The sequence below is a fragment of the Vulpes lagopus genome, chromosome 10 (genome assembly GCF_018345385.1).
Source record: "Vulpes lagopus strain Blue_001 chromosome 10, ASM1834538v1, whole genome shotgun sequence".
In the NCBI taxonomy this organism is placed as follows: domain Eukaryota; kingdom Metazoa; phylum Chordata; class Mammalia; order Carnivora; family Canidae; genus Vulpes; species Vulpes lagopus.
In genome coordinates, this window is record NC_054833.1 from 6,461,244 (window position 1) to 6,488,332 (window position 27,089).

The 27,089-nt window shown below is 41.4% G+C and overlaps 1 protein-coding gene across 4 annotated transcripts in view; it reads right to left on the reverse strand.

The window, feature by feature from the left end:
- CDKAL1 (CDK5 regulatory subunit associated protein 1 like 1) overlaps positions 1-27,089 on the reverse strand; it is a 647,296-nt gene that overhangs the window by 116,803 nt on the left and 503,404 nt on the right. For all 4 annotated transcript variants that reach the window (XM_041769778.1, XM_041769777.1, XM_041769775.1 and 1 more), the window contains one exon: positions 130-192. In XM_041769778.1, coding sequence (XP_041625712.1) covers positions 130-192 — 63 coding nt within the window. The remainder of the gene's footprint in view (positions 1-129; positions 193-27,089) is intronic.

Here is a 27,089-nt window from a genome sequence, read left to right on the forward strand (position 1 = left end):
AAGAGTTGACAAAATGAGAACATAAGTGTAATTGGAAAACATACTTCAAAATCACTATCTACTGGTGAGAATTGTGCTTTATGTTCAGAAAGACTTCTATCCAACACACAAATAACAAACTTTTCTTACCTTGTGATCATATGGATTGTAAGAATGGAATACCCGAGAAAGATCTTTTGTTCTTTGCTTTTTCTGTGGAAGAAAATGCAAACATCTAAGTTACAGGTGGCAAAAATATTCACATACATAAGTATCTATGTATCTATGTACCTATTTATCTATCCATCTATCTACACCTCTGTTTACCTATCCACCTGCATTAAGATATTGTTTAGAGATTCTTCCTCAGGCAAAGTGAGGGGCTACAGGGCCAATCTGGGATACATAGTTGCAATAAGAAACCAAAGCCACTTGATGGTTTTGTGGGTCGTGGCCACATGCCAGCCAGGTGACCTTTTCCTATGATTTCATAGTTGAAACACTAATCATCCTCAAAAACTCTATTTTTAAACACATCATTTGGAGGCTAAAATGAAGAAAGAAAACTGAAGAGAAAGAAAACTTAAACCCATTTAGGACACTTGCGATTTCATTTTTTTTTTTTTTAATTTTATTTATTTATGATAGGCACACAGTGAGAGAGAGAGAAGCAGAGACATAGGCAGAGGGAGAAGCAGGCTCCATGCACCGGGAGCCCGACGTGGGATTCGATCCCGGGTCTCCAGGATCACGCCCCGGGCCAAACGCAGGCGCCAAACCGCTGCGCCACCCAGGGATCCCAAGCGATTTCATTTTAATACAAATGGCTATTACTCTGACCTGGGCACCAATATGCATCCAATTAAACATACCTTCCACCTGGCTTCCTTGTCACACCTGGGTTCTGTCTGTTTGAGGCTGCCCTGTTCTGTCCCTGTTGTATAGCTCAAGTGCCTTGCATGGTGTCTCACACACACTACCCAATGTGTATTTGTTTATAATGATGACATAAAGCCTCATATAACATCTTTTCACTGCTAATGACATGTTCTTCTCAAGCTGAACCCACTACTTGAAGACTGTCTCTACCTCCTGCTCCTCCAGTGTCTGTGACAGTGAAGAGAGGGTGGGGTTCACTTATGGTCGGCTATAAGAAGCAGCTTGTTTTCTCAAACACTTCAAACTGTCCACGCACCATAACCACCACAGGAAATTTTGCACATGGTTCTAGATCTTCTGTGCATATATTTTCACATACAATTATTACTTTCCTTTATTTTTTTTTTTGAAGATTTTACTTATTTATTTGAGAAAAGCAGAGTGTGTGCACGAGAGAGCACGGGCAGGAGGAGGGGCAGAGGGAAAGCAAGAAGCAGACTCCCAGCTGAGTAGGCAGCCCAATGCAGGACTCAATCCTAGGATCCTGGGATCAAAACCGGAGCTGATGGCAGATGCTGAACTATTACTTTCAAAGAAAAGGGATCATTCTTTATATGCTGTCCTAAAATTTACTTTTTCCACATCACAATTTATCCTTGCCAAACTTAAACACTTGTATAACCAGATCTGTAATCCCTTATATGGAGTACTGAAGTCACAACACTTCTGAAATCTCAACTTTTTTTCTGCATCTCATTTTTTTAATGAAATGATCATCTTTGCCAGCTTGACGGTATGCATTTTTTTCAAAAAAGATATATTGTACAAGTGCAGATGCAGAGTCAAAGAGCATGCCGTGCCAATCACCTTGATGGATAATGACAAACTGCCTCCACCCTCCCAACACTACCCCAATCTGCCTTCTTACCAAGAGTGAACAAGAGAAGGGGCTGCAGCTTAAGTTGGAAATTCTTAATTTCTCTTTTCCATTTAAAGGTTAGAACATTTCTTGACTCACAGAGCAGATCAAATATCTTTAAAATGGATGTTGGACATCTTCCCAGAGGCTAGTTATAGAATTTCTGAAGTGTCATAGAGTTAGCCCACTACCATATCTTGCAATTCTGGCAGTAGTCTGTTTGTCCTTAATACTCCCCGTCTTGCTTCTGGCTCTACTCTGCTGTTGTTAGCTGAGCTGCTTCTGTCTTCACTTGTGAATGAATCCTTGCCTGGTACACAGGTTTTCTGGGGAAGTATTTCCATATTTCTTTCCTTTAAATTCCAGCATCTGCATGAGCATACCTGACACACCTCCCCAGGGCCAGGGATCCAAGCAGACCCTCGGCCTGGGCTTTACATGACCTTCAGCAGCCACTTGGCTAAGCAGCTGAATCTAGTATTAATTAGGATTTTATATTAGAGTCATTTGTACACACTCACTGTTGTCCCATAGACCAATTTTCCTATTTTAGAATTACCTTTGGAGTTACAATTCCAGCTGGCAGTGCATCAAATCACTTGACTTTGTTTCCGCATCACCCACCAGAAATCACCCATCCCTGCTGCCAGCCCAAATCCTCACCTCCCCCGTGCACCTTGTAAGTGGGCTTCTGACCATCCTAATTCTAAAGTAACATAACACTCCTCCCCACAGAGCAGGGATGAGCCTCTAACTGATTGGATATAGTCTCCACTCTCCAAGAGCCCTGAAATTTGTTCTGAATAGGTCACTTGCTCACCAAAGTTTTCGTTAGCATACAATTTTCTCTTTCCTTCCATGTACTTGATTCATTGTATAACAGTTCTTGGCTTATACTTCAATCAGAAGAAAAATGACGGATATTAACATTTCCTTTGGTAGAAGACTCACTATAAAACATGGGGTAAAAATTTTTTCAGAAAGGAAATTATGCTAGAAAAGATAAAACATGGAACATCAGTATTCAATTTAGGAGGTGTCCGAAAGACTGTTTAGTCTCGAAAAGGTTGAGCTACCAGCTTGAGCTGGAGGGTAGAAATGGAATATTCAGAGGTTGTTTTGTGTGACATTTTCATGTGGTTTTAGATTTACATCTCTATTTTGACAGCTGAAACCTATACATGCCTTTTACTATAAGCTACCTCAAATTATTTTGGGAAGGAAGTGGGGTGTAAATGACAAATAAGTAATACATTTTGGGTTAGCCCCCAAAGAAGCCAGCAAGGAAAAAATGCTCTTCTTTCTGACAACGAATTTATCACATACAAATACGGTGAAGTCTTGGCTAGGAATACTGAAGGTTATGTGTATTAGTTCAGATAAGTGGAAACTACTGCTATTTTTTCCTGGAGGTCAGAATCAAACAGCTCAGTGGTCTATGTTCAGGGATCTAGAATAGGGGATGGCCCATGGGCCTATCTCATCCACCACCTGTTTCTGTAAGTAAAGTTCTACTGAGACACAGCCACATGCACTTGTTTATGTACTTCTATGGCCGCTTCCATGCTACAGCAGCAGCACTGAAGGGTTATAACAGAGATCACACAGACCATTAATGCTAAAGTATTTACTCACTGGCCCTTTACAGAAATAGTTAGCCATCCCAGATCTTGAATCTTTATCTTGGACCATGTCTACTTCTGGCCACAGTCCCTTGTCCCCAAACCAAATAAACAATTACTGAGCAAAATTCCTTGCTCCTTCTACTCAATGAAGACAGTTCAAGGACCAATCATAACCTGTACCCTAACACAGCAGGATGAACAAACCAGGCAAAAGAACCATTAGTTCTTTTGCTTCTAGGATTTTATTTTTTGGGATTCTATGTTCAGACAGAGAATATTACAAGTCAGCTTGTAGGGCACGCTGAAATACACATGGCACTTTTGGAGCTTTCTGTAACCACACTGCTGATGACAGAGATGCTGAGATCCTTTACTAAACTCTAGTGCTAAAGCCAAGGAGAAGATTTCGTGTACTGGGGACTAACGCATGGCCATTATTGCTAGTGAGCCAGTAACTCACATGCAGATAGTGCTAAGAGTGCTAAGCTACAAAACTTGTTGAGCCTTGCTAACAGCAGTTTTACCTGAAACTAAAAGCTGAGCCAAAAATGGAATAATTAGACACTTTCCTATTACATCATAGTGTGTGTCTAAACTACCTCCCACTGTTTAGCCTGTGAAAACAAACATCTCTGTCATGTAACCACCTGATAATTCTCTGAGTATTTAAAAAGTAAACATGTTGAACAAGGTGTATGATGAACTTGGAATGAGGGCGGCCCGAGTACAGTGAGTATGGTGGACATCTTTCATAGAACCGTATGGGGAACCTTCGAGTCCCCTTCATCACGCTTCCGGAGGAACAGGCCACAGAGAGGTGAAGGGATTACAGAGTAACTGCCCACCGAGCCCTGCAGTTGGTGTGGGTTGCAGCTGGGTTTAGAAGATGAGGCAGTCTGAAAATTTGGTAAAACCTTCAGAGTTGGGAGAATCTCTATCCTAGAAGTATTTTCCTAAACTGCTTTTATATTTCACTCGTCAAGAACAGAAAACACTGACGACCCCTTTAATATCCACGCTTAAACTCCTTTTCAGACAAAACCAAATGAAACTCAAGCCCCCAGTGGAGCATTTTTAACAGTTCAGGTTTCCAGACAATGGAATCATTTCAATTTTTATCAAAGGGACTCAAGGAGTTAGATTTGAAAGAGGCTCCACATGCAATGAAAATCTGTATTTTGAAGGTGAGGTTATACAATCAATTAAATTGTAACAACATCCACAGTTTAACTTCTGGGCTCCCCAAATGAATCCAATGTTTTCTGTACTTATCCTCTACTTGTAAATCATAAGATGTAAATCTTTCAGGATACTCAGTGGTAAGAAGCCAAAAGAGCAGGTGTGAGTTTCAGTGCCCTAACTTCCTATTGTCAGCTCCTCATATAAAGAACTTGGAAGTCACCACTCCGGGCTCAACAAGGAACAAGCTGAACAGACTGAAAAGTCAAGAACTCTGTCTTGGATGCACAAGGGAGGGAAAGAAGGAAACACTCCCCAGAACGGTGAGAGACCTGTAAGCCGACGTGGGGAATGCGGCTTCCCAGAGCATGAAGCTGCCCCAGGAACCAGTGCTGAGTAGGAAAACCTGAGCCTTAATTGACCGGCTGCTGGAGGCTAAGCGCAGACAACTCTGTTAGGAACTCCAGTCATGGGGTGTGCCAGTCATGGGGCAGGAGTGGGTGGTCTACAACACTGGGGGATCTACCTCCAGGAGCTCAACCAGGCTCTGGTAACACATATGGAAGGAAAAGTGCCTGTGGCTTCTGGCAGGGGGAGGAGAAAAAGAAGCATTTTGAAATACAACAGAGCCTAGCCTGCTGGGGTGTTAGCAGAGTCTAGCTAAACTGAGAAGGGAAAATACTCAATTTTAGCCCACTAAGCCATCCTGGAACACCCAAGGAGGGAGGAAAGACACTGAGGAAGGAGAAACACCTGCTTACAGTCCAGAGGCACAGGGTTGCAAAAAGACTGAGATCTAATCATAGGACTCTAGAATGCTTCCCCTGTCCTCACACCTCACCATCATGTACTAAAGGTCTATTTGCAGCAGTTCCTTTTACCCAGCACATCATGTGCAGCTATCAAGAAAATTTAAAAGACATACCAAGAAGCAAAAAACAATTTGAAGAGCTAGGCCAAGCTTCAGAAGCAGACATGCAGAGTGCTGGAATTATCAGACTGGGAATTTAAAATATGTTGTTGGTTCTCATGGATAAAGTAGACAGTAGGCAAGAACAGATGAAAAATGTAAGCAGAGAAATGGAAATCTAAGAATGAACCTCTCCCAAATTTCTCTCCCTAAAATGCTAGAGATGAACACTATAATGGAAATGAAGAATGTCTTTGACAGGCTTATTAGTAGACTGGACATGGCTGAGGAAGGAGTCTCTGAGTTGGAGATATAACACCCTCAAAAACCAAAAAGAAGAGAGGACAAGGATTGGGAAAAAAAAGCAAAAACAAAAAACAAACAAACAAAAAAACCCAGAATATCTAAGGACTGTAGGCAGCTAAAAAAAGGTGTAAAATATGCATAACGGGGACATCAGAAGAAGAGAGAGAGAAATATTTCTACAAGAAATATTTGAAACAATAATGACTGAGAGTTTCTCCAAATTAACGTCAAACACCCAACTACAGACCTAGGAAGCTCAGACAACATGCACAACAAATGCCAAGGAATCCTATTCTCTGGCATATTATTTTCAAATTACAGTAAATCAAGGATATAGAAAACTTTCTGATAGAAGCCAAAGGGGGTTGGAATTCCTCATCTACAGAGGAACAAAGATAAGAACCATATCTGATTTCTCAGAAACTTTGCTGGCAAGAAGAGAGAGAAATATTCAGTGTTGAGAGAAAAAAACCCCCACCAACTTAGAATCCTGTACCCTGCAAAATTATCCTTCAAAAATGAATGGATAAAAACCTCCTCAGAGAAACAACAATTGAGAGAATCTATTTATAGTAGACTTTGTCTGCAAGAAACATTAAAAGAAGTTCTTTGGAGAGAAGGAAATTACATAGGTCAGAAATCTGGATCTGAAGGAAGAGCACTGAATAAGTGGAGAAGAGCAAGTGCAGGTAAAAGAAGTTTTTTTTTTTTTCTTATTCTTAATTGATCTAGCAGGTAACAGTGTATGTGGAACAATAATAACAAAAATGTATTCAATTATATATGCTTATGTTTATGTGGAATGAATGACAATGACAGTAAGGGTTGGAGAAAGAAATTAAGATAATTGTGTTATTGGGGGGCTTGGGTGACTCAGGTCATGATTTCAGGATCCTGGGACTGAGCCCTGGTCAGGCTCCCTGCTCAGTGGAGAGTCTGCTCCTCCTCCCTCTGCCTCTCTCCTTCCCCTGACTCCACTTATGCATGTGTGCTCTCTCTCTAATAAATAAATAAAACCTTTAAAAAAAAGATGATTGTGTTATTATTATAAGGTACTCATACTACCCCTGCAGTTGAGTTGTGTTACATCAAAGTGGATGTTTTTTGCTGGGATTGGTTGGTACTGTGTATTGCAAACTCTAGGGCAACCATTAACACAGATTAAATACAAAAGTATAACTGATATGCTAAGAAGGGAGAGTTTCAAGCCGCTTATTTTTCCTTGTCCCTTTGTTGCAGCGAACCTGAGAAATGGTTAACCAACTGACTGGCCAGTAGCAGCAGAAAGTAAACGTGAAAAGATAAGAAGCCAAGACAACTCATTAACTGGGCTAGCAGGTTCTTGAATAGTGATCTTTGTGCCATGCAGGGGCACTTAAGACAGTAAGGCAATCGATGATGGGGGGGTGGGGGGTGCTAGGAGACTTGGGTTCTAAACAAATTTTAAAAGGAGACCGAGGTCAAAATTCTAGGAAATAAATGCCAAGGAACAAGAACTGGTCAGTTAATACCTGCCAGGAATAGGCATTTAGTAGAGAAGTCAGAGAAATACATCCTGAGGCAGAAGGGACAAAATAGCAAAGAGGTACAAGATAGAAACAAATGCCTGAGGGGCTCAGGGGTCCTTGGTGAAACTGGCCAGGAACTAGGAGACTGCAGTGAGGATAGGGCTTAGCAAGAAGCAATGAGACACTAAAGTCAGGGATAGGAAATGAAGTAGCCAGGAAACCTTAAGAGGTGAGTGAAGGCACTAACCACCAAAGCCGTGGTCTGATGATCAAGTAGGTCTGAGGTTTGCCTTGGGATCTTCAATTATACTTCCTGCAGGGGCAGGTTCCCGCTGTCAGAGGGTGGGCAAGGCTGAACTTCTTACACTCAGCCTGTAATGTGACAGCATTTGGTTGAAAGGGGAAAATATGACAGCTTACTGGAGAGTTCAGCTTTTGATAAAAGCAGAAATAAAAGAACTGGGTCTATAGATATATTATGCCATTTATAAACTGTAGGAAAGTAGGCCTGGATGTAGGCTCATGGAGAACAGGGAGGAAGGAAGTAGTCCTCTGAGAGCAGAGAGATGCCTAAGTGATTAGAGCGCACGATGTAAGAAATGGGACGAAGGATCACAGCTGTGTTTCAGAGAGCATTTCCTACTGTTGTTAGAGATGGAGCAAGAGTGCAAGGCTAGAGGTTGGAGATGGTGTGAGAGGATGTGGTGATGCTCCAAAGGAAAAGGACAACATCCCATCCCAGATTCAGCTAGGGTGAGGACGGGTGGGCTGGATGGAGGAGGAGCAGAGGCAGGACGGACAGCTCTTGGTGATCCATTAGGTAAAGAGTACGAGAGGGAAGAACAGTGAAGACTCTAAGATTTGGGGCTCAGGTAACCAAGGGGAGAGAAGTGCCTGCACCTATATAAGGAATCCAGGCAAAAAGTAAGTTTTAGGGGGAGGGGAATTCAGGTTTGAACAGAATGCATTTGAGTGGCCGGCCATGAGACATTTGGGGAGATAACAAGAGGAAGTTAGATATAAGGGTTATGGTGCTGGAGGAGGGATGGGGGCCACAGATTTGGGAGTTATGAGCCTGCTGGTATAATTTAAAGCAGAAGAGGGGATGTGATCACACAGGGAGCATACAGAATAAAGGAGGTAAGAAGATAAGAGAAGATTGAGGTTAATATCCCAGCAAATCACAGCTCTCTGACCTTGGGCGAGGAATCAGCTCTGGACTTCATATGGATCAGGCCACTGGTTCTCAAGCCTGGTTGCAGGTTGGAACCAATGAGGAACTTTTAAAATATGCCAGTGCTCTGGTCTTAATCCCCAGTGGCACCAAACCAACTGGCATGGTGGGATGGTAGGCAAGGGTATTACTTAAAAGCTCTTGGGTTTTCCAATGTGCAGTCAAAGTTGAGAACCACTAGCCAATAAGGTCCCTGAGGTCTTTTCTGGCTGTCTTCCAGGTGGATTCCTCACTGTCTTTCAGCTTTTGCTATTCTGGGTTCTGAATTCTATCAAGTATTTTCATTTTTAATCTCCATAATACATCTGCAGCTTTGCCTTATTTCCCAACCTCTTCCTTTACTTAAAAATGAATTCTATGTAGGAATTCCTCTGGGGCACATTGAGGCTTTGGCTGCAGAGAACAGGCTGCTATTTTATATTTAGTTTCCTACTTGGTGAGCACTTCTGAAAAATTAATGGAAAGCTAACTTAATAAACCCCTGAACCTTTATTTTGTTATCAATGTATAAAACATCAGAAACTTAATTAAAAGCACTTGATGTTATCAGCACTCAATCACAATCTCACTTCTATATTGGACATATTTGGATGGTGTCCCTACGAGGATAATAATCATTCAAGATCTCTGAGAAGAAGGAACAGGTCCCTGGAATCTAAAACAATGAACCTCAAAATTCAGAAATGAGTAAAAAAAAAAAATCAGTGATGTGAAGTATGTTTAGTGGTAAAATACCCAAAATACTCAGCAAAACAGACAAACTTTAAAACCTCACCTGTTTTTTCCTTCATAAGACACACATGTAATATTTTTGTGTTCTGGGAGGAGAGAAGGGAAAATAAAGAAAAATAGGTTGCTCTACATCTATACACATTTTCCACCTCTTCCTTCCTAGTAAGATCTGGAAGGTAATGGACAAGACCATAAAATGGTGCTAACTTTGTACTTTTGAATTTCCTTCTCTGCGTTCAGTTACAGCAAATTCAACAAGTGCTGCAGGTTCTTTAGTTTTTGGCATTTTCACAATGGGGGGCTTAAGGGGGGATACAGTGTAAGCATGTCTCAGAGGCCATGAAAAAAGCAGAGCTCTAAGAGTGGAAGTTAGCAAAGAGATGAGTGAATTTGCTCACTCATTGTAACAGATTAAAAAAACAAACAAACAAACAAAAAAACCCAACCAGGTAAATATGGAAATGGACCACTGATTCTCATGCACAGCAGCTACCAGTAGGAGCACTTGGATGGTATTTTGTTTTTGTTTTTCTGATTTTTTTTTTTTAAGCTTTATGGTTTCTAAAATATCCTTAGTGGAATTGTAGATGCAGTAATCAGTCCTTCATTTTCACAGTGGGGGTGGTAGGGGAGCAGCGGCTCCATTTACCCATTTACCCTGGCAGGTCCTTGACTGGGGTGACAAATACTGGAGGGAAGTATACACAGGGAAATCTGTATTAATTCAGCTGATAAAGTGTAAGTAGCCATATCTTCTTATATCAAGTTCACCTTATTTTCTAAGGAGAACGTTTGTTTGCAAGGAAAGGTCACTTGAGAAAGGAAGGTGATTGAACTATTCTGCAGTGCGAGGTGTTGCCAAAATGAGTAGCCATTATAAGCAGTTAGAAAAGAAACAGCCTTTCAACATAAAACAAATCCCTCTAAAGGTAAAGACACAAAGGCGAAGGGTACTAAGTACTACCTACCACACAATGGCTCACTCAAAGTTCCTTTGTATGCTCACTCTGGAGCTCGAAAGTAGCACAGGAGAACAGGAGTTGCTATAAATATCAACTCAATATCTCGTATCCTCACTCTGACCTTCTAACCGACCACAAAAGAGAGCTAACTTGACTTCTTATCTGGATTACTGTAGTACTGTTTTCTCTCCTGGACTTTCTGGGTCCAATTTTGCCCTCCAAATCAAGAGTTGGCAGAAAATTCAGCTGAGCACCGATTTTTGCACAGTCTGTGATTTGTTTTTACGATTTTAAGCAGCTGAGGGGAAAAAAAAAAAAACCTCCAGAGAACAAGAACGTTGGTGACGTGAAAAATATACGAAATTCAGGTCGCCATCGACTTCTACTGGAGCCCAGCCACGCTCCTCTGTCCACGTACTGTCTGTGGCTGACGGTGTGCTACACTGGCAGGGTAGGAGGGCACGAGGGAAACCATGCGACCTGTAGGCCAAACACCTTCACTCTCTGGCCCTTGACAGAAAAGAGTCTGCCAACCCCTGCTCTAAGTCACTGGGATGTGACCTTGGCTGCACATGGGACTGCCTGGGGATTTAAATAATACTGATGTCCAGGTCCCACTACCATGGATTCTGATTTAGCTGACCTGCATTGCAGCCTAGGATCTGGAAATTTCTAATGTGTGGTCATCTGATGTCACTCTCTTCTTTAAAAACCTTCATGATGCCGGACTGCTCAGAGAATCAAGTTTCAAGTATTTTGCATTTTCAGGCTCTGCCCCACGGTCCCCGCTAACTCTAGAGACCATGTCTTGTTCCTGACAGACCCTCCATTTTCTTGAGTCCACATCTCTCTGATGCTATTCTCTGTTTGGAGCACCTACCCTACCATGTCCATGTAACAAATAAATTTATCCTGAAAAGCCTAGTTCAAAGATCACCTCTTTTATGCTGTATCCACCAACCCCCTCACCAAACAGTAAGAATCTTTTTAACTCTGTGTTCCTGTGTTCCCACAGACCCTGTCCCCACTTTTGCTGTGGTGTTGTCTCCTGGAGAGCAGAAACCATGTCTGGGTCTTCTGGGAGGCCTCTCCCCTGTCCATAAAACTCTATTAAAGTGCCTAGCACATGGGAGGTGGCTCTGCAAATGGCACCCTCTGCCCAGTCCTACAATATTTGGGATTTACCTTCATTGAGCCTTCTAGTCCCTCACACTAACCACTCAGGTCACCTTTTTCCCTCCAGGATGTCAATTCATGACAGTTCACCTGTAGTCACCTCTGTTCCTCCATCCTTTGCCCTGTATTCTCCCTGCAGACTCTTGCTCCCCTCCTTACGGTGATGCACTCATTTCTGCCCTGAACAATTCAGAGACCATGTGTGGACTGACACCTCGTACTGCTCCTTGGTCTTTCCTCTTTGAGGAGACAGTCTGCTGCTCTTCCCAATCCTCACAAGAGTCTCCCAATCAGTTTTTCTGTCTCTGTCCTCACCCTCTATATCTAAAATACATTCTCTCAGCTCTAAAACTTAGTTACTAATTGAATGACACATTCATTCATTGAACACATTTACAGCATGCCCATCATGCTGCAGGGACCATACTAAGCCTTGGGTGAGACATAAAGCAAGCCAGATGAGGCCCCGAGACACAACAAACTAGAGGGGAGAAGCTACTCACTATACTTAACTAGTAACCAAGCACACATTAAGTACATAAATGTTCGCTAAATGAATTAAAAAAATTCTGGGTATTAGTATTTGGTATGAACACTGCTCACACCCAGTGGCTGTGCCAGCGAATGATCTGTTTATGTTTCTCACATAGATTATTAGATCAGAGGCCAATTTATTTAATGATGGAATTATTTTTATGACTATAAATGGCAGTTTCAGACAATAATCATAAAGACCCCAGAATTTTGAAATTTGTTTCCCATGGGACTCTGTCTTTCAGTTCATTTATATTTTATGCACACACATTTAAAAAAATGTTTGCTGTCTTATAAAGCTTAATCCTTTAACTGAGAAGTTATATACAGGATCAGGGAATGGCAGCTTTCAGTATCTTTTGCTGGGTAGAAAAGTATTAGGAAAGGACAAAATCAACAGCTCTATGTCATGGATTACCCTTCCCTTAAAAAGAAATGAGTTAATGTAACAAGGAATAACATTTCAGAATGTAGTCAGATAATTAATTTGTTGTCTGAAAATTAGACACTAGGTTTACAACATGCCCAAACACCTGATTATAATAACAAGAATTACAAGAATAAATATTACCTCCCCACCAAACTCCTCTTCCTTCTGGTTGCTTTGAATCTAACTAGTTTGACAAAGCAAAGCAAATAGGTTTTAATCTAATTTCTGTTAAATGTTCTTTCACACAATTTTAGTATTTATAGACCAATCCATAGGTATAAAGAATATCCACACATGAAGAGGTTTCCCTGTTATTTTTAAAATTTAAAACATTCCTTTAATATATGACAAGATAACTTTCCTCTCAGTGATATTTTAGAATTAGCAGTCACAGTGTTAAAACTCTGGAAGCCCCCTGCCATCATCACAATCTAGCAAATAGCGTGGGCAGCAAATTTGCTTCTACATGCTACACTGTTATTTTTGTCTTCAAAATTTTACTAGGTTATAAATTATTTGAAATCAGGGAGAGGTTGAGGAAAAATGGTTTTATTTAACTTCTATCTACCTGCATAATAATAACATCTGGTACCTGTAAATTATTTTAGTAGAGACAAACCATACAATTAAACAAAAGGCCAAAATAGGAAGCCTTATTAGAGATGTACATAGGAGAGAGCAATATTTTGCAGGTGTCTCTAATACACGCAAGGTGAATTTTCCTAATGAGTACCTCGGAGCGCTCTGTACTTCTGTATTATCATCACACATCTCTCTTCCTTTTATTTGCAGAGAGATGGTAACGTGCCTTTATGGGCTCTAACATTCCATGAGGATGCGCCTGGGAGCCCAACATCATGAAATACAGAGTTGGGCAGTCTGGATCTGCACGAACTCTATTAACGCTCAGAGCCTCATACCAGCTTCCAGAGGCTAATCCACATAGCACCCAGGGGGGAAAATGATGAAAAAAGAATGGAGGAAACTAAATTTCTCTGACCTACAGATAAGCTGCTATCCAGTTCTAAAAACTGATCAAAACCAATGCATCTCCGTCCTGACCCAGCATAACCCCTGGTGTCACCCCATTTGAAGAGAAGCTTGAAAATTGTTCTGTGCCAGTTATTGCTGCATCTCCAGATAAGCCCACAACTCGTTTTTATTATGATTCCACGACTGGGACCTGGAAGGTCAGACATGACAATGTAGGGCTGATGACTCTTCTACTTTCTACATCTAATTTAGCACCTACTGTAAAAAAATCATTTCTATCAGCAATGCACCATCACTGATATCTCTCTCTGCCCCATCACATCAATAAGAAGAGTCTAAAATTCATTTCAGGGGTGGCTGGGCTTTTTGACCTATCTTCTCCTCGAGTACTATGTCAAAAATAGACTGATTTTTGTTCCATATATTAAACATACACATTTTCTTTTTTATCTTTGGCCTTTATGATCAAAGAGCCTTTATTTGATAACCAGAAGACAATTTAATATACAGTTCAATCTTCTCCCTTCTCTCATCCCCGTGCCATTTTAGAATCAGGGGGGTTCTTTTTGATACTCTGGAGCAAGGTTACTGCACAGAGAGTCAGTGGGTGAGGATTTCTGAGGTTGGCCCCAGGCTCATAGGACAGAAAGGTATGGGGATGGATGTGAGGGGGCGGAGGCGGGGGGAGGGATGTTCGCTGAGGGCTCGTGAAATTAGAACAAGGACAAGGCAAGAGGAATGTGAAGTGTGAGGTTTCCCTTGAGCCCATTCCAACACCTCAAACAACCCCCATTATCTATAATCCATGTTGTAGAACAGCGTTCATGAAATGAACACATATTCTCACAAATGGGGAAAAACTGCCCCACACAGTGTAGATACCAAATGACTGGCTGGACCGTTTTAAGTCATGAGAAGACAGGCAGAATGAGATGCTTGGACTTGGTCCACCACTATAGACTCTGGGGGTGGCGGGGAGGGAGGAGCCAGGCTCTCCACCCATCGGGGGCCTGTGTCTACCACCTGAGCACATCCTCACAGTAAGCGCAAGCCTGTCCACTGGGCCTCAGGGTACTGCCCTCACATCAATGTCCCTCTTCCCTTCCCTCTTCAAAGAGGGACAGCTAAGAAGTGAAAGGACCCTGCCATCTACTTATTGCATATATTGTACACTTTCTGCATTTCCTTTTTTTTTTTAAAGATTTTATTTATTTATTAATGAGAGACACACAGAGGCAGAGACATAGGCAGAGGGAGAAGCAGGCTCCTACGGGGAGCCCAGTATAGGACTTGGTCCCAGGACCCCAGGATCACGCCCTGAGATGAGGGCAGATGCTCAACTGCTAAGCCACTCAGGTGTCCCGCTTTATGCTTTTCCATGGGAGAGGATCCTAAGATGATTTATTGTTATTATTGTTTTTAAAAAGTCCTATAGGTTTAACGTGCGTTTATGTTTGGGACACAAAAGAACAAGAGTACCTTGGAAGTTCAATCAACTACCTGACTGTGAGGATTTTATTATTTTTTTATTATTTTTAAAGATTTTATTTATTTATTCATGAGAGACACGGGGTGGGAGGGGCACAGGCAGAGGGAGAAGCAGGCTCCATGCAGGGAGCCCGATGTGAGATTCGATCCCAGGTCTCCAGGATCACGTCCTGGACTGAAGGTGGCACTAAACCGCTGAGCCACGCAGGCTGCCCCCACCAATATTTTAATAAGCACCCATGTACTCAAAGATCTACTAAATGTCTGCTCCGTGCATTTTTATCAGTGATTAACCTCCTTCCTTCACCCGGTGACTGGATCTAGTGGCTTTCTCTGTTACCAGAGCCAAGAACCATAAATTTCTTCCTTATTTTTTAAATTTCAGAGCACTGTTGGAAGTTATCAACCTATTAATTGTAGAGAAATGCTCTAGTCCTTCTTGCTTCTTTTTCTTTTTCATTGCCAGCATCTTCCTTGCTCTTTATACTCACAGGTGCCTAAAACACATTTCCAGATGGAAGAGATGCCTCGGTGTTTGTCCTGGGGTCCTTTGTGTGTGTGTGTGTTGTTCGGTTCCAGTAACTCTGTTAATCCTAACCTCCCCCTCCCCAAATAGGCATCTGTTTCTTTTTTCCAGTTGTTTTCCAAAATCAGTTATGCAGGCATATCATTGAAAGGGTCAATGCACTCAACAGTTCCCAGCTTCTTTCCCCTTTCTGATTCTTTACAAGTAGCTCCCCTTCAACTCTTTTAGTTTATTATTCTTTTGGTATTTGTCACCATATTGGTAAATAATGTGTCTTCATGGTGAGTCTGAATTTATTTTTATTATTTTTTTTAAAGATTTATTTATTCATTTATTTATGAGGGGGGGGGGGCAGAGACACAGGAGGAGAGAGAAGCAGGCTCCACGCCAGGAGCCCGACATGGGACTCGACCCCGGGCTCCGGGATTGCGCCCTGGGCCAAAGGCAGGCACTAAAACACTGAGCCACCCAGGGATCCCTTTTTATTATATTTTAAAAAAAGATTTTATTCACTTATTTATGAGACACACACATACAGAGACAGAGACATAGGCAGAAGGAGAAGCAGGATCCCTGCAGGGAGCCCACTGCAGGAATCGATCCCAAGACTCCAGGATCCTGCCCTGAGCTGAAGGCAGAGGCTCAACTACTGAGTCTCCCAAGCGCCCCTAAATTTTTTAATACTAGATACTACCCACTGGTTTTCCACTATGGCAGATATTCTCTCTCCTTCCCACTACATTTACCTGTATTTCCCATAGCCACTTGCCAATACAATTACATCATGCACATGTCATTCAGAATTCAGCTGTGTAATAACTATGATTATACATCCTCTCCTGTATATTTTACTTTCCTGGGAGTTAAAAAAAAATCTTCATTTTCTATCTGCTTGTCTTTGTGTTTATCACTAATTCAACCTCAGATTCTCCTCCACTTACCTAAATCACTCTTCAGGAATGCAATTCCCATGAAATATTTATCCTTTCCATTTTCCTTGAAGAAGTTTCTCCCAGGGCTTTCAAGCCTGGCCTGATTTAGTCTGGTTGCTCTAAAGCTCTCATGAGCAGCTCGGCTCTTTCACCTTCATCCCGGAGATTCTCTTCTCTGCTTTGTGTTGTTTTGTTTCCTTTCTCTTACATCTTCCTTCTGAATGTACTCTGTTTTGATGATGCCCAGACATTCAAAGTTTCCAGAGCAGGGGATATGCTGATTGATGCTTTGGTGGGATATTAAACCTGAAGATGGAAAGCGCTTTTTTCTTTTTTTTTCACCCTAGAATCAAGAAGGCATCATTCATTTGTCACGTGGGTGCTAATAAGACATTCGAAGATATTCTGATTTCTGGTTCTTCAAACATGACTCGTGTTGCCCTCTTGTCTTGATGCTTGTCTCTTTCTCATTCACAATGTTGGGTCCAGGGTGACTGTGGTCTGTCTGGCCTGCCGTGTTCTTCTGTGACAGGAAGTGCCCTTGAATTACTTCACCGAGAGCTTCTTCCTCCCCTGCCTCACTCCTACTGGAATTCCTACCATTTGAGTGTTGGGCTATCCTGGATTGGTCCTTGACTTCCCTTTCTTTCTCTGCTTTCTACCTCATTTCTTTTTGTTCTGTTTCCGGCAGATGTCCTCTATTTTATCTCACAACTCCACTGATCTTTAATTTTGTTGCAATGTTTTTAATCTGAGTATTGCTTTTGTTCCCTCTTTTAATGATATCCTGATGTTGTGTCATGAATATGATACCTTTTCTCATTTCTCTGAGAATGTCAAAGGTGTATTTTTAAAAAGTTTTCTTCTTCCTGAATAGTCCTCTCTTTCTTCCCCCCTTCTCATCCTACTCCTTTGTTTTGGTTCTGTCCTTCTTGTTAATTGGTGGCTTTCCTCAGATGTCTGGAAAATCCCTGATTGGGTGGCTTAGTCGGTTAAGAACCTGACTTTTGGTTTCAGCTGAGGTCGTGATCTCAGGGTTGGGAGATCAAGCCCAGTGTTGGGTTCCATGCTCAGTGCAGAGTCTACTTGAAATTCTCTCTCTCCCTCTGCCCTTGCTCCTACTTGTGCTCTCTAAATAAATAGTCTTTAAAAAAAAAAATGGAGTAAGGAGTTGTTATGGACTAAACTGTGTCTCCCCCAAAATTCATATAATGAAGTCCTAATTCCCAATGGGACATACAGGGCCTTTGAGAAAGTAATTAAGGCAGGGAGGGGGTGGCACCTGGCTGGTTCAGTCAGTAGAACATGTGACTCTTGATCTTAGGGTGGTGAGTTTAAGCCCCATGTTGAATGTGAAGCCTACTTTTAAAAAAAATTAAATGGAGGAGTTAATTAAGGGTAATGAGGTCATAAAGGTGGGGCCTTAAAACAAGTAACAAGACTGGCAGAGGAAAAGGGACTAGAGACCCTGCTCTCCTGCTGTGCATTCAAGAGAAGAAAGGCCATGATGTGACACATGGAAAAGGAGACCATCTATAAGCCAGGAAGAAAAGTCTCCACCAGAAACCAACTCTGCGGGCTTTTTTTTTTTTTTTTAAAGATTTTATTTATTTATTCAAGAGTGACACAGAGAGGCAGAGACACAGGCAGAGGGAGAAGCAAGCTTCCTGCAGGGAGCTCCATGGGGGACTCGATCCCAGGACCCCAGGATAACAACCTGAGTCAAAGGCAGATGCTCAACCACTGAGCCACCCAGGTGCCCCTATCCTGCTGGCATCTTGATCTTGGATTTTCAAACTCCAGAATGATGAGAAATAAATTCTGTTGTTTAAGCCACCGAGCCTGTGTTATTTTGTCATGGCCACCCCAGGAGACTAACGTAGGGGCTAAAAACTGATTGAAGGTTCTGAGCCTATGGCTGGGTTTGTCAGTATAAGCCTTGCTACAGAGTGACATGGCTGGATGTTTTAATTCTGGAATCTCTGATGCCAACACCTTTTCAGTGTCGGACTGGTTAGGTTTCCCAAAGAAACTCTTCCAAACTCTTGCTGGGAAGGTAAAGGCATTTGTGACTGCCAGCATCCTAGCTACATGAAGGAACAAAGAGGGTGTGCAATATCCCATATACATGGGCAGAATCCCTCTTGCTCTCAACTGTGCCCAGTGGCTTCCAGTCCAGGGACCTTCCATATTCCCGTAATAGTTAAATTTATGTAGCAATTTGTTCCTGCCATGGGGTACCCAGACATTTGGCCAAATGTTACTGTGGGTATATATGCGAGCACATTTCCAGACGAGATTAACACTTAAGCTGGTAGACTGAGTAAGGCAGACTGCATTCCTAATGTGAGTCAGCTTCATCCCATCAGCTCAAGGCTCGGAGAGAACAAAAAGGTTGAGTGACGAGCAAGTCCTCCTGACAGACAGATACAGCTGGGGCACAGGTCTTTTCTGACTTCTGGACTGGACTGTACCATTGGCTCTTTTTGGGTCTAGCGCTGGCAGCGTTAGGACTGTGACACCATTGCCCCCCCCTGGTTGTCAGGTCCTTGGATGTAGAAGGGAACTACATGTGGGCTCTCCTGGGTCTCCAGCTTGCTGATGATAGGTCTTGGGACTTCTCAGCACCTCTCTCTCTTTCTCTTCATGTATGCGTGTGTGTGAGTGTGTGTGCGTGTCTACACACATATACATCCTACTGGTCCTCTTTCTCTGAAGAACAAGCCTCTAGTCCTCTATCAGGGAAGGTGAAGGGCTACTGTCTGGTAGCCTGAGTTGGGAATGTAATGGACAAATGTAACTGTTTTCTTACACAGTTTTTGAACAATTTTCCTTATTTTAGTCCTCTCCCTTGTCTCATTCTCCTTCCAGAGGTTCCAGCCAATCTTGGGACAAGCAAGGATCCCATGGCATATACATTATGCAGCTTTTTGGTTTGGGTTTTGGCTTTTCTGTGCTGCCAGACGGGTATGTAGGATTCCCTAGGGCAGTGGGGCTAGTTGTCAACTGTCCATCTATTTTCTTGCCACCACAATTTTGTGGTTGTTTCATCTCCTGTTTTCTTTAGCCTTGTGGATTAATAATGCCTGTAATAAAAGCCTCTGCACTATAGTTTTAGAAGGATTTGTAAGAGAATGAAATTTCATCTATCTAGAACTTTCTTTTCAAAACTGAAGCCAAACTTATTCTTGGACAAACGGTTTATACTCAAAAAAATTCTCTTAATTCACATATTACACATATGGAATTTATGTTTAATTTTAAAAGAATCAATTTAAAGAACAAAGTAAATAATAATCTAATGTTAGAACTCCTGATATAAGAGTGAAGAAGTTTGGGATAACACTAGAAGTTACATTTATGTATTCTGTTTATGCATCTTTGACACCTCCCCCCCTCCCCCACACACTCACGTTGCATCCCATGATTCTGGAGGCTATGCGTAAGAGTAAATAATCTCACAACCTACAAGATCAGTCTCTGTCAGCAAAAGGCACCTGTGAAAGTGGCATTTACAACTCTTTTTTGTTTGTTTTCCCCAAATACAACAGATTCTCTGTTTTCTTAAGACTATATTCAAAGACGAAGGGATTGAGCATTCTGGCTATGAAATGGTGTTAAAGTTGGGCTTACCCTTTTGGCTCAGTTGGCAATTAGAGTCAGGCTTCATCTATAGCCTTAAATATATGCCGCCCTTTGTAGGATCGCCACAAGATTAGATCCAATGTCAACAAAATGCTTCCCAGTATTGGCATACAGTAATCACTCAAATAATGTAAGCTCCTATTATCAACATGCAAGCTTCTGAATTAGTCTTCCAATTAATGTAACTGTAATAGTTCAATAATATCACTTGTATTCACTATCTTATTGCAAGCTAACATTTAACAGATGTCTATTCAGCTACAGCTACAAAGATCTGACCCTCATAAATTTTCTTCCTAAATGACCAAATGTGTGTCTCAATAAAAGTCAAGGAATGATGATGGCTTTCATGCTGGCATGCTGTAGAGGAACACCTGAAAACATCATTAAGTTGTTTTCTAACCATTGCTTCAGTTCATCTGGATATTTCCATTTCAATGTGTTGTATCTATAAATCTTCAAAATTTCAAAAGCAAAAAATAACTCCAGTGTCCTCCGATGTTACCATACAGAATTAGTATTGCAGGTAGGGCTTATTCTGTGCCCATACCTTTCTCTGGCTTATAAAGTCTGACCTGCTCTGACTCTTGTTCTCCTTGCCTTACTGCGATTCCTAGAAGTGTCTCTCCCTCACCCACGAGACTGTAGCCACAATGCCTTCCCTTGTGTTCCTCCAAGCTCATCTATTCTGAAGGTCTCTGTATGGAAGACAAGGTTGTCTCCTTACTCTGATCAGAGTTCAGGCATCATCTCTACAGAGAGGTCGTTGCTGATCAACACAAAGGATCCACCCACTCATTATCTATTATGTTAATCTATTAATTCACAACATACCCTTTGGTATTTTGCTGATTTTCGTTTGTTTGCTGTTTTCCTCCCTGGGTAGAATATAAGCTTCCTGTGGAAAGAGTCCTTAGCAATGCTGCCCAACACTAGTGTCAGGCACAGGGTAGCACTCAATATTTGCTGAATGAAGGGGGATGGGGAAGATCATAAAGGCAGTTCTCATGATTATATAGGTTTGGCAAAACAAAACAAAACAAAACAAAAAACCCTTAAGCCCATATTCAAAAAATATGGGAAACAATTAAATTTCCAAGTCCTATGTACAGTTTCCTGGGTCACTTATATCAGGCTTAGAGAATCTTTGACATGGGGGCTACCAAAGAATACTGGGTCCGAAAACACAGTTTATAAGGTAATGAAATTTTATTTTATTTTTTCTTGTAACCAGAAAGTAAAAGTTTAAGTTTTATTTTTGGTTAATTTTTTAACCTGCTGATTTTCCAGGTCAAGATTAGAAGACTACTAAGCACTGATGATTTTAACAAACAGGTGTTAAAAACAAGACAACAGGCCCCAAATAGAGTCATTTACACTAAGCCCTATATCACCAAACCAAGATTTATTATTTTTTTTATATATTTTTTTATTGGAGTTTGATTTGCCAACATATAGTATAACACCCAGTGCTCATCGTGTCAAGTGCCCCCAAGTGCCCATCACCCAGTCACCCCATCCCCCCGGCTACCTCCCCTTCCACTACCCCTTGTTCATTTCCCAGAGTTAGGAGTCTTTCATGTTTTATCCCCCTCTCTGATATTTCCCACTCATTGTCTCTCCTTTACCCTTAAATCCCTTTCACTGTATTTTTATATTCCTCAAATGAATAAAATCATATAATGTTTGTCATTCTCCAATTGACTTACTTCACTCAGCACAATACCCTCCAGTTCTATCCACGTTGAAGCAAATGGTGGGTATTCGTTCTTTCTGATGGCTGAGTGATATTCCATTGTATATACAGACCACATCTTCTTTATCCATTCATCTGTCGATGGACACCGAAGCTCCTTCCACAGTTTGGCTATTGTGGACATTGCTGCTAAAACATTGGGGTGCAGATGTCTTGACCAAACCAAGATTTAATTAAAGTTCTGGCTCTTCCAGAAATGTACTCTTAAGCCAGTCAATCAGGAATCACCTGATTGGCACCAGTAGGTCATCTACCTGATAAGACTTCTGGCATTCCCTAAAGGAAAGCAACCTTGCAATAACCAACCTGCAGTTTTGCCTGGTGTAACTTCCTTGTTTCCGCTCCCTTCTGCCTATAAATCTCTCATTTTGTATAGCTCCTCAGAGTTCCTTTCTATCTGCTGGATTAGGCGCTACCCCATTCATGAACTGTTGACTAAAGCCATTAAGATCTTTAAAATTTACCCAGGTAAATTTTGTTTTTTAGCATAGGTTTTGTATAGACACACACACACACACACACAGATACCCTATTTTTGTGCCTTCCCCCATTAGTTGTTGCTGGTGAATAGGTCTGTCTGTCTCTCTCTCTTTTAAAAGCAATCTCTACACCCAGTGTGGGGCTCAAACTCATGACCTCGAGATCAAGAATAGCGTGCTCTTCCAACTGACCCGGCCATGTGTCTCTTTGTTTTCTTAAACTGAAGACATTAATGCCACATAATTGGTTCTTAACCTTTTGTGGGATAAGGATCCCTTTAAGATCTGAAGAAAATGGGCAGCCCTGGTGGCGCAGCGGTTTAGCACCGCCTACAGCCCAGGGCGTGATCCTGGAGACCCAGGATCGAGTCCCACATCGCACTCCCTGCATGGAGCCCGCCTCTCTCTCTGAATGAATAAATAAATAAACCTTAAAAAAAAAAAAAAAAAAAGATTTGAAGAAAACCAGTGAGTCCCCTAGGGGGAGAAAATATGTAGACTCTTACAATCTTCTACACAACTTTGATTGGTTTCCAGACCCTCTGAAGACTATGGATATAGTAACCCAGGTCAAAAAACTCCTGTGTGGTTTTTAATTTTAGAATTTTAGAATATTCATCTTACCACCCCTAACCTCATCAAGAATGCCAGCTTATCTTTTTTGTTTTATATTTTAAAAATCAAGAAAAGTAAATGCTACATTTTTAATTCCCGGAAACACAAAATGCTATAAAGCTGCATGGTGATGATTTCATATCCACAGACGACAATGTAGCAGTATCACTGGGCACTCTCTATATCATATTGATTTTCAAGACTCTTAGCAACACAGTTTCAATTTGAAGATAAAAAACAGTGCTGTGGAGACACATGTATAAATAAAAGCAATTAGTAAAAAATGAATGCAGTTCTTAACTTTTAAATAAGTGTAACTTTGTTTTTAGCTTGATCATTTGGAATTGGACCCTATTTTTTCCATTATAAATGATGATTATATTCTCGGAGAACTTCCATGCTCTTCAAAGCCCAAAACAATTAGCAGCAAGGATGACAAAAAATCCAGACAATTATTTAACCTGCAGAGCATTTGCCTTATTTCAACTTAAGAGTACTAAAACTACTGACTTTGTTTTTGATCTGTGAGGTTTACACGAAGTATATTTATGACCAGATGGTCCAGCATGTTGTTCTCATGAATGAACCCATTTCTTTAGGTTAGTGTCTTTTTCCAGCCTTCTCAGCAATTATGTGGTCAGCCTACACTTCATTTTCCATTCAACAAGCATTCACTGTTGGTGTCTGCCATTATGAGAAATGTCCTATGGTAGCTCTTCTGTGGTGGACAGAGAATAAACTGAGACAGGAAAAAGCCAGTCATATGACACAAATCACGATGCATAGTGCTCTGAAAGCCCATGGATAGTTTTATCTGCATATTCCAAAAATACATTAACATTTTTGGAAAAATCTGCATTTTCTGGGAAGAGTGCATATGAATGTGTGTGTGCAGAGCAAATATTACATATAATCAGAGTTTCAAAAAATGTTAACCATTAGCCTAGAATGAGGGAGAGGTGAAGGTCTCTTACAAACTACTCATTGGGGGACCACAGAAACCAATGTTCTTTAAATATTTGATGTTTTGAAAGGACCAGCTGAGCACTACACAGGAAGGAGTGGAAGACAGTGACCCAGGGACTGGTGTCCTAGCTTGTTCACTACATTTGACAAATCAGAAGGCAAGACGTGCACTAGACTCTTCCTCTTTAGAAGGCAGCTATACAAGCATATCCCCTGGGAGTGGGAGGCTCCATTTCAGGGGGCTTCTCAGAATTGTGGTTATAACCCACAAATAGTCCATCTCCCTTATTAGAATAATTTCAATAAAAACTGTTTCCTGGCCTCATTCTACTTCCAATGATGTCTGGTATCACATGCCAATTAGTGGGGAGGCAAAGGGAGCAGGTTAGAGATGAGACACAAGCCAGAGCCTGACCCTCAACACTTATGATACCCCTTATATGCCAGAACAATCCTAGTGTCTGCTATAGCCCCTGTGGATTCACCCATTTTGCCCTCACCATGGAAGAAGCACTGGGGCAAATCACTTTCCCTCACCAAGCCTCAGGGAGTGCAGATTCCGGCATCTTTAAGGTTGCCATGATGGTTTAAAGCATGTTGCTCTCGGGCAGCCTGGGTGGCTCAGTGGTTTAGCACTGCCTTTGGCCCAGGGCGTGATCCTGGGGACCCGGGATCAAGTCCCACATCAGGCTCCCTGCATGGAGCCTGCTTCTCCCTCTGCCTGTGTCTCTGCCTCTCATTCTCTCTCTGTATCTCTCATGAATAAATAAATAAAGTCTTAAAAAAAAAAAAAGCATGTTGCCTTTAAATGAGTAGGATTTTGGCTCTAAAATTCTGTATTTAAAATAGAAAAATCAAGGATTCTGTATTTTAATTAAATCTCTCAGAGCTTTATTTGTGGCCCTGTTCTTCTTTTTCCTTGGCCTCTATAATCTTTTATAGACAAAGTGGTTAGGAAGCAGAGTGCGACTTTGAACAAGTTACATACACTCTCCATGCCTCAGTTTCCTCAAATGTAAAATGGGGACAGAAGCAGTCACTGCCTAGGGTTATTGTGAAGATTAAACGCATCAATGTATATAAAGCACCAGGACAGCTTGGTACAAGGTGAGCAGTACCCACAGTACAAGCCCCCAGCACCATCCAGTGTACAGGTCATAGGGATTCTTCCTCCCAAGTCTCTTGTTCATTGTTTCTACCTATTCTTATATCCACCAGCAACCTCGTGGCAACACTATTTCTTCCCCTCGCCCTCCATTCTTACCTGCAGCCTCTCTCCATTTTGATGCATCCTATACATGGTCTCTAATTTCATTTCCTCTAGCTACTCCTCTACTTAAGCAGACTGGAGGCTGCCTGTAGAGTACACGTGGTGTACTTCTGATAGATCATCTTGAGATCATTATCTAGGAACATTCTCAAGACCTAACAAGATTGTGTGTGATTACAGAGCCAAAAATCCCCTTGACTGGCTCCCAAACCAATTCCCTAAAGGATCCTTCTCATTATTCCCTGAAAATTCTCTATTCTACAAGGGCTAAACTTATCATTTTCTAGAAACACTTGGTACCTCACTCCTAATGTTACATACAATGAAAAGCTCAGCTTAAAAGTTCCTTTTTCCTGACAGTGATTTTGATCATTCCACTCATCAGAATCTGAATTATAACCACCCTTGGTATCATTATAGCAGTTGAGACATGTTGCCTTGTATTATCGTCCTTTACATCATCCTTCTCCTCTTTCTGGAGTATATGCTGCTTGAGACTAAGGAAAAACTCAGAAGTCACCTGATATGTGCTGTAGCACCCAGCCCAGTCCCTTGATGTAGAAGTTTATTTGATACTAGGTAAATTAATTAGTTACCCTAATTGCAGTTTTCAAAATAGTTTTTAATAAAATATCAGTAGTTCTGATTGCCAAAGTGATCAAGAAATTTAAACCATTCCCCAAAGCCATGTTTTTGGTCATGATGGTCAATATGACAGCTGTAGTTATTCGGCGGGAGGAGTCCCAGCAGAGAGCCCTCTTCCCACCTCCCATCTGCCCTTGCACAACTCTGGCTGCTAAGAGAAGATAAAATCAAATTAAATTTTTTCACAGTGGTCTTTATGTTCTTTACTGGGATGGGATTTCAGGTACCTGACAAATTATTCATTTGGATAACCTTTTTAAAACTTTGGAGAGGGATCCCTGGGTGGCGCAGCGGTTTAGCGCCTGTCTTTGGCCCTTTGGCCCAGGGCGCGATCCTGGAGACCCAGGATTGAATCCCACGTCGGGCTCCCGGTGCATGGAGCCTGCTTCTCCCTCTGCCTGTGTCTCTGCCTCTCTCTCTCTCTGTGTGACTATCATAAATAAATAAAAATTTAAAAAAATTAAAAAAAAATAAAACTTTGGAGAACACAATGATTTTCATTTTAATAGCATTTGACTGATTCTGGGTTAACTCAGTGAGAAGAATGAAAAGGGCTATTCTCTGGGGGCCCAAGAAGCCCTGGAGCCCTCTCCTAAGAATTAATATCGAGTTAGTTGGGAAGAGAACCATCAATTACTGCTTTGCATTAACTCTGGATGGCCCTAGTATATCATTCATACATTTTTGTGCTTGATTACAGAACCAACGGGAATTTACCTGTAGAATTCCTTTACCTTTTTATATTTGATTGTCCTAACAAAACAAGTTCAAAGCACCCAGAAAGTGGGTGGAGAGGATACTTTGTGATCCCACAGATACCAAAGGTTGAGAGGAAAGGCAGTAAAGGAATATAGCATACATGCAAAGTATTTCTGATTCCAACAGAATGCCTTTGACACTCAGTGATATTCAGGTAGAGCTGCTGAGTTAGTATCATAGCATTTGGGGAATAATATTTCACTCGTGGTCTATGAATTCCCCTTAAAAATTAAATAAAGAGTCTCCATCTGTGAATTTTTCTAGTTCTTCTTGACTCACACAAGTTTTTGATCTGCACAATTTTTGAGGATGAAAACTCTATCTTGTACTGCTTGCTGTGTAAACAAATATACAGATACTGCAAAGAAATACATTTCTGCCTTTCCAAGTTTCCTTTCCCCTCTGTGTCACTGCACATACTCAATGTGAAGCACCTTGTTTAGAAGTAAAATGGTCTAAGCATTAAACACGGTGAGAAATAATTTCAGGATTTAGAATGAATGAAAAGTAAGGAATAAGTCTTTTAGAGTACACCCATTATGAAATGAAAAGTATGAACTACACTAGAATCTCTGAGTTCTTAGGGCTTACTTTTTCTTTCTTCTATGTTATTAAAGAGTTAGGGCTAAAAATTCTTATGCT